The sequence below is a fragment of the Peromyscus maniculatus genome, chromosome 8 (genome assembly GCF_049852395.1).
Source record: "Peromyscus maniculatus bairdii isolate BWxNUB_F1_BW_parent chromosome 8, HU_Pman_BW_mat_3.1, whole genome shotgun sequence".
In the NCBI taxonomy this organism is placed as follows: Eukaryota; Metazoa; Chordata; class Mammalia; order Rodentia; family Cricetidae; genus Peromyscus; species Peromyscus maniculatus.
In genome coordinates, this window is record NC_134859.1 from 83972486 (window position 1) to 83980724 (window position 8239).

Genomic DNA, 8239 nt, shown 5'->3' on the forward strand with positions numbered 1-8239 from the left:
GAGACCGGAAGGATGAGAAGAACGGTCCCTCGCAGGCTCGCGTCGTTGCTAGGAGACTGGACGCCAGCTCCGCCGGACGGGCAGGCGTGGGGGCGGGCACCACAGGCCCGACTCTACGCATGCGGCTGGCGGCTCCATCCGGTGGCTCTCCCACTGGTTCCGGCCCTGGGCTTTCCTTGCTGCCCCACAATCCCTAGCTCCTTCCGCCTCCGCGCCGCGCTCGTGGGGACTTCCTGTAGCGATGGCTGCGGCGGTGGCGGGGAGGCTCCGAGGAGGTCTCCCGCCCCGGGCGGGTAAGGAGAGGCCCCGGGCCTCGCGGCGCACGGGCCGGCGCTCTCTGGCCCCCGCCCCTCCCTTCCCTCTGACCTTTCCCGTAGCCTGGCAGCTCCCGGTGACCCTGCCGCTAGCCGGTCTCCGATTTGACCGGATCCAGTGCCCGGTGACATCCCCTCCATCCCCGCACACACCCAGGCAAGGACAGCAACGGCGTCACGGACCACAGTGTTTATTTCTGCTTTGGATTTTTTCTAACTCTTCGCTCGGTTCTTGTCCCCGACCCTGGAGCGTCCTTGCTGGGGTTTTAATATATTGTTTCTTAAGGTCAGCGGAAACTCAGCCTCCGCGGATCTTCTCGCGTTATAAAGCAGGTTCCTCAGTGAAATCTTTTGCTTGTACCCTGTTTATTGGCACCCCCGCTCGGTCAATTCTCAGTCTAGTTTTACGTTTTGCCCCGGCGCCTGTCTTCGACTGTGAAACCCCGATGGAGGGACGCACTGTGTCCATTCATCTTGGCTAGTCGGTGGCGTTAGGCATTCAGTGAGTAGATTTGACACCGTACCGTAGTCCAGGGATTGTGGTTCTTGTTTTACACTCACTGCCTGGTTTACATCTTACAGCGAACGCACCTTGGGAAGAAGGCACTATGAACCCCTCGTTACAGATAAGCACACTGAAGTTTGGACCAGTTCAGTGCTGGGGCAAAAAATAACACTAATAATATGCAGAGCAGGGCTTAAAACCCAGTTCCATCTCATTCCCAAGGCACTCTTAACAGGTCTTGTGGCTAGTAGCCGTAAAACCTCTTACCCTGGTAATCTAACATAGTCTCCAAGAGTCTTCTAGCTGATCCTTTTCCAGCCGTACCTGGAAACTACAGTGTTGGTCTTTTTGTTGGGGATGAAAGAGTCACTCTGGCTCAGGGCTTCGGAGTGTTTCTTTGGTTTCTGAGAGAACCTTTCAAGCTTTTCTTGTCATCAGAATGTGCCATTGGGTCACACAAAGGTCAGAGGACAACTTGCATGAATCTTTTCTCCACTATGGGGGGACCCAGGGGATTGAGCCCAAGTCATCAGGCTTGGCAGTAAGTGCATTTACTGTACTGGACGAATCATCTCCCAGACCCTCCATTTTGCTTTTTGAGTCAGGGTCTCACTGCTGATGTTGGCCTTGAGCTCCTAATCCTCCTGCCTCTATTTCCTAGGAGCTTGGATTACTGGTGTTCACCCCCATGTCTGACAGGAAGAAAGACTTGTTTGGGAGGGTCGTGAGGGTGGTGTAATGTGTCTCTCCTCCCTCTTGCTTCAAGTCCTAAGGGCAGACCTCAGGCTCAGGGTGTGTGTGTGTGTGTGTGTGTGTGTGTGTGTGTGTGTGTGTGAAGCCATGCATTTTACCAGAAGGACTTCTTAAACACAACTAGCTGGACTCTGCTCCAGAGTTGCTGATTTCGAAGGTCTAGGGCAGGCATGAGAGTGTATTTCTAGATGAGAGTGTATTTCTAGCAAGTTCCCAGATGAAGCTGATGTTGGCTTGATCCAGGGGCTTGTCCTCCAAGAACTGCCGCTAAGACCGAGGATTGACATTTACAGTAGAGCTGGTCACAGTGTCGCTTTTTTTCTTCTTCTTATTGCTTGCTGGGGAAGAAGGGACCTAGGGCTTGGCACCTACACCAGTTCTGCATCTCCCAGCTGCAGTCCCAGCCCCTGATGACTGTTTCATGAGCAGAGTTTTACTGGAGCATAGTCTCATCTGTTTATGTATTAGTTGTGACCTTACTGGTTTTGGTTGGTTGGTTGTTTTTTTTTTTTTTTTTTTGTACATCTTATTTATTTATCTTGGGACTGGGTCTGACTATATATCCCCAGCTGGCCTGGAACTCACAGAAAATCCACCTGCTTCTGCCCTCCAAGCCTTAGTAGTAAAGATATGCACTGCCTTGCCCAACTTGTTTCCCCTTCCTTCCTTCCTTCCTTCCTTTCCCTTCCCTTCCCTTCCCTTCCCTTCTTTCTTTCTTTCTTTCTTTTTCTTTTTTTTTTTTTTTTGGTTTTTCGAGACAGGGTTTCTCTGTGTAGCTTTGCACCTTTCCTGGAACTCGCTTTGTAGACCAGGCTGTCCTTGAACCCACAGAGATCCACCTGCCTCTGCCTCCTAAGTGCTGGAAGTAAAGGAGTGCACCACTGTCACCCAATTTAAAAATATATAATCTTTTAAACGTCTAGCACTGCACCTAAGAAAGACTTTGAAGGCTGGGTCTGTAGTCCACTTGGTAGACTTGCCTAGCACCCACAGAAGCCCTGCATTTAATCTGCAACAACACACTTACACCCACCCCCCGCCACACACACACACACACACACTGGCAAACACCTGTAATCCTGAACACAGCACTTGGGGAGTGGGCGGACCAGAAGTTGATCTTCAGTTACTCTGTGAGTTCAAGGCATCCTGGGCTATGAGAGACCCTGTCTAAAAACCAGCAAAAAGCAGCAGCAGTAACAAACCTGGAGAAATGAGAGTGGTAAGGGACTGAGCCGCTGATAGCCACTAGAAGGAGAGGAGATAGTGCCGTATCTAGTGCTGTGAGCCGTGTCTCTGTGGGAGTGGGGTGTTCTTTGTCCATCGCAGACAAGCTGGGTCCTCCATGGGGCTGTGTCTTACCGTGCTACCGTCTCCTCCTCCAGCTTGGCTGCCCACCCTCCAGACTGTGCGCCATGGCTCCAAGGCTGTGACCCGCCACCGTCGCGTCATGCACTTCGAGCGGCAGAAGTTGATGGCTCTAACTGAGTATATTCCTCCTAAGCCTGCCGTCAACCCTCGATGCCTACCACCTCCTCCCAAACCCCCCAAGGAGGTAAGGAGACTTGCTTGTGTTACTTGGTGGGAGGCTGCTGAAGTTGGACTCCAAGCCATGTAGTTACTTACATCATTAGTTCACTTTCCCACTTGGAGCCGTGTGTGTGTGTGTGTGTGTGTGTGTGTGTGTGTGAATGTGAATGTGGGTACACACTTGCCACTGCTCATGTGTGGAGGTCAGAGGGCAGCTTTTAGGTGTCCGTTCCCTCTTCCACTGTGTAGTCTGGTTTCTACCATGCTACATAATCCACACTGCCACACTGCCCACAAGCTTCTGGTCAGACAAGTCCTCCTATCTCTGCCTCCACATCTCGCTGCTGGAGTGCTGTGACTGGCAGACGTATCAGCCACATCAGGCTTTTTCTGTGGGTTTGGGGACTGAACTCAGATTGCCAGACTTACACAGTAGGCACTCCAAGCCATCTCACCCAGCCCTGCTTCTTTATCATAAAATGTGCACTGGGTTCTGCATGACGTGGGCTCTGAATCACCTGGGCTGTCTGTCTGCATTTTCTTTATTTATCTGTCTCCAAAAACATATGTGAAAACTCTACAAGGTATGAGGGGTGGGGGGTGGGTTCACTCCTGCCTTTTTCTTTTTTTTTTTTTTTTTTTTGAGATGGGGAGTCTCAGGACCAAGCTCTTCTCAAACTCCTGAACTCAAGTGATCTCCTGGATGCTGAGCTTACAGTGTGAGCTCCCACACCTTGCTCTTTCCAGTTTTCAAAGGAGCCGAAGCATCCCTGTTTCTCTAAGGGGCGATAGAAGTGTTTTGTCTTTGGAAAAGAACAGGAAGAAGCTAGGTGTGGTGCCCCAAACCTATAATCTTTGGCATGGTATGGGCACGTAGGAGGTGGAAGCTGGAGGATTGGTTGTTCAGAGCTGTGTAGAGAGTTCAAGGCCAGTTTACACTATAGTACAAGCTGTTTTGAAAGAGCAAAAAACCTGGGCAGACTGGCACATACCTGTAATTCCAGCGCTCAGGAAGCCCAAGAAAGAAGATTGCTTACGAGTTCAAGGCTAGTGTGGTATATATAGTGAATTCCAGATCGCCCAGGACTGTAATGAAACCCTGTCTTAAAAAAAAAAAAATAGGGCTGGAGAGATGGCTCAGCGGTTAAGAGCACTGGCTGCCCTTCCAGAGGTCCTGAGTTCAATTCCCAGCAACCACATGGTGGCTCACAACCATCTGTAATGAGATCTGGCGCCCTCATTGGACTTAAAAAATAGATAAATAAAGCTTGTTTAAAAAAAAAAAAAAAAATAGTCTATGGCCATACCACCCTGAACGCGCCCGATCTCGTCTGATCTCGGAAGCTAAGCAGGGTCGGGCCTGGTTAGTACTTGGATGGGAGACCGCCTGGGAATACCGGGTGCTGTAGGCTATTTTGCCGGGCGGTGGTGGCGCACGCCTTTAATCCCAGCACTCGGGAGGCAGAGCCAGGCGGATCTCTGTGAGTTCGAGGCCAGCCTGGGCTACCAAGTGAGCTCCAGGAAAGGCGCAAAGCTACACAGAGAAACCCTGTCTCGAAAAACCAAAAAAAAAAAAAAAAAAAAAAATAATGAGGGGCTGGAGAAATGTCTCAGCAGTTACTTGTTCTTACAGAGGTGGGATCCTCAGCACCCACGTAGCAGCTCCCAACTGTCTGTGATGCCAGTGCCACAGGATCCAGTGTCCTCTTCTGGCCTCCTAGGGCACTGCATGCATGGGGTGCAGACATACATACAGGCAAAATACTCATACACATAAATTTTGAGAAAGAGAAAGTGAAGTCCTGGGGTGGTAAGGTAAAGGTACCCTCACTGCCCAGCCTGGGTCCTAGGAATTGGACTCATTTTGTCCAGGCTTGGCATCAAATGCCTTTACCCACTGAGTCATCTTCCAGCCTCCATCACATATCTAAAATTGGTAAAATAAACTGGGCAATGGTGGCACACTCAATTGATTATAGCACTTGGGAAGTAGAGGCAGGTGGATCTCTGAGTTTGAGGCCAGCCTGGTCTACAGAGTGAGTTCCAGGACAGCCAGGGTTACACAGAGAAACCCTATTTAGAAAAACAGTAACAACAAAAAATAATAAAGTTGGTAAAATAATTCACCATTAGTACAGTGTGAGATTGATAACTGAAGTAATTATGTGTGTGTGGTACTGGGAATTGGATGTGGTTTGTTGCATATACTAGTGTTCTGCTAAGCTCTGTCCTGAGCCTTTATTTTAACTTTTATTTTGAGACTGTCTTACTAAGTTTCAAAATTTAGCCTTAAACTCACTTTTCAGTTCAAGCCTAAACTTTTGATTCTCCTGCCTCAGCCTCTTGAGTAGCTGAGTTAATTTTACAGGCTTGTATTACCCAGCCTGTAACTGGACAATCTTGGTTAACTGTGATAACACAGACTGCCTGCCAAGGTGTCTGGAGAAGGGCAGGTGCTCTCAGGTACTCTGAAGTCTGCAGTCTCCAGTGGAAGTAGAAAGCAAGCTCCCGTCTGTTACCCATTCTGGCATCACCACCCCAGTGCCTATTTGGGGAAAGAGAGGGGACCAGGAGACCTTCATATCTCCTCAGCCATCCTGTCCTGTCACAGGAGTCAGGACTTATCCAGCTCCTGCGTCGGGATATAGCAGCAGTTTTTCGAGATAACCGAATGATAGCTGTCTGCCAGAACGTGGCCATGAGTGCAGAGGACAAGCTTCTCCTGCGGCACCAGTTGCGGAAACACAAGATCTTGATAAAAGTCTTCCCCAACCAGGTAGGGTTGCCCTGGCTCAGGCCTGTCTTCCTCCCATGCCTGCTGAATGGACCCGGCTCTGCTCCTCTTGAGGGCTACTTCCAACTTCTGTTCTGGTCAGCCTAGACACGCTGCCCTAGTCTGGTGCCTAAACTGTGGGTAGGGACTGAGGGGACCCTACGGGTGTACTTTCAGCTTGGTACAGCCTGTGACTAAGGTATGTGGCTTTTCCCTCCTCTTGTTCCCCATTAGCCATTCTTTCCTGTGATCCTAGGTCCTGAAGCCTTTTCTAGAAGATTCAAAATACCAAAACCTGCTACCCCTTTTTATTGGGCACAATCTGCTACTGGTCAGTGAAGAGCCCAAGGTCAAGGAAATGGTTCGGATCTTGAAGAGTGTTCCTTTCCTGCCACTGCTGGGTGAGTGGGCAGCCCTGCCAGTTAGAGCCGGGTGAAGTAGGTGGGTGGCACAGAGCCTCTGGCGGATGAGCCTGAGTCAGCATGGTTACTGGGGACTCCCTGTGTCACTCACCACCTGTGCTGTATCTCTGCACACGTCAGTCTGCACTGAGGAAAGGGAGCATAGGGCGTCTCCCGGTGAGGAGACGGGAGGGGACATCAGGCCTTCCGAGTCTTACCTGTCAGGTAGTGGGTACTGGTGAAGGTATCAGTATCTCTTGGACCAGCAGTATGGCTCAGCAGGAAAGGTCCTGCTGCCAGAGCTGAGGATCTGACATCAATTGCCATGACCCACGTAGTGGGAAGAGAGAACTGAGTCCCAGGAGTTGTTTGTGGTACGTGCATGCCCCCCCAATAAATAAATAAAAACATTTAAAAATAATAAAACAAGTATCTCAAATAAAGAGGGCCGAGGGCCAGTGCTGTGACCAGTGTGTTTTGGGGTTCATTCTGTGGAGGAGACTGTCTGTGCCCCCAGAAAGTTCCTGTTTCCTAGGAACTTAGATTTATAGTCATACATACCCCCTTACACTCCAGGATTTTCTTTCCCTGGCATTTCATTGCAAAATACACATAGCATGCGATCCACCGTCCCGTTTGTACGTGTTTAGTTAGGTGGTGTTAGACAGGTCTGTGGTGCTGGGCAGGTGACACCTCCCTCCGTCCCCATGATTGTGTATCTGTGTCATTTAGATGGCAGCTCCATTTCTTCACTCCAAGAGCCTGTCGTCAAAGAAGTTCAGGAGCCACTGACTTTAGGGTGTTTGAGATTAGGTGCACTTCCTAGGCATGTTTTCAGGGGAAGAGAGGAGAGGGGATTGATGCCCAACGGTGGGAATGGGGTGAGGCACAAGTGTGACCCCGATTTTAGGGCCAACTGGGAGGGGAGAAGGGCACTGGAGAGCAGGTTCTTGGTTGGGATGATGCCTCTCAAGAAGAGGAACATTTGCAGGGAACCCTGCTGACCCTCCGTTCTTCTAGGTGGCTGTGTTGATGACACCATTCTCAGCAGGCAGGGCTTCGTAGACTATGCCAAGCTGCCCAGCCTGGACCTGCTGCAAGGGGAGCTGGTAGGAGGGCTTACTCGCCTCATGGCCCAGACCCGATGCCTGCTTCAGCACCAGCCTTCCCAGCTGACCTCCCTGCTGGATCAGTACCTCAGACAGCAGCAGCAGGAGGAGAAGTCTGCCACGTCAGCCGCTGGCCAGTCAGCCACTGGCGAGCCGCGTCCTCCTGACCCCGCTCCAGATTCCTAGCCCACCTGTTTTACCCAGCTCTGCCCAGAATATACTCTGTCCCTGTTGTCTGGCCAAGATCTAAAAGAATGTGGAGTGTGGGAGGGGCATGTGTCACTTGGCTCTCATTCACAGTGACCTCCTTGGGGACAGGCCTCTTGAAGATACAGAGAAATTCCGTTTCCGAATGAGGCTGTCCGTTGTCTTCAGTTTCACTAGTCACACTGTCTTTAGCTGTCCCAACCAGGGACCTGATAGGAACAGTCTCCTTCGGCTCTCCAGGCACAAAGCAGAGAGAATGGAGATTATCTTGCCTGGCCTTCTCGTCCACTGCCCCTTGCTCTGTGTCTTCCCAGCCACCCTCTCAGTTCCTCTGCCTGCTGTGGTGGACCTTGTGATGGCACCCGCGGTGTCGCGTGCCAAGCACTTTACCAGAAATTTACATTTACCACAAATGCCAGCTCCTTTATTCCTGAATGGTGATTCAGGAAAGGGCAGAGTTTGAAGTCCTGCACGAGGCCTTGAACTTGATTCTCTAGCCTCAAATTTCCATAGTAGAACTTTATAAAGTTACCCACGAGTGGGTCCTGAGTGGGCTCAGAGGTTAGTGGTCCACCCTAGCTAGGGTGTGCTGGATTGTGGAAGGAATGGGAAAACTTATTATAAAAATAAAATACATTTTATGGACT

At 50.5% G+C, this 8239-nt stretch overlaps 1 protein-coding gene and 1 non-coding gene across 4 annotated transcripts; both read left to right on the top strand.

The window, feature by feature from the left end:
- Positions 1-55: 55 nt before the first annotated feature.
- Positions 56-8237, top strand: Mrpl10 (mitochondrial ribosomal protein L10). 3 transcript variants are annotated; one of them, XM_006971876.4, is made up of 5 exons: positions 56-293; positions 2958-3127; positions 5714-5878; positions 6132-6276; positions 7297-8237. In XM_006971876.4, exons 1-5 carry the CDS (start codon positions 242-244, stop codon positions 7569-7571), a joined length of 807 nt encoding a protein of 268 aa, XP_006971938.2. In that variant the 5' UTR covers positions 56-241; the 3' UTR covers positions 7572-8237. The 3 variants fall into 3 exon arrangements, with proteins under 3 accessions (XP_006971938.2, XP_042138646.2, XP_076399360.1); XM_042282712.2 differs by having other exon boundaries at positions 248-471; XM_076543245.1 differs by lacking the exon at positions 56-293 and adding an exon at positions 645-816.
- Positions 4396-4514, top strand: LOC143267097 (5S ribosomal RNA). Its single transcript, XR_013042017.1, has one exon. It is a non-coding gene; the product is annotated as a 5S ribosomal RNA (ribosomal RNA).
- Positions 8238-8239: the final 2 nt, after the last annotated feature.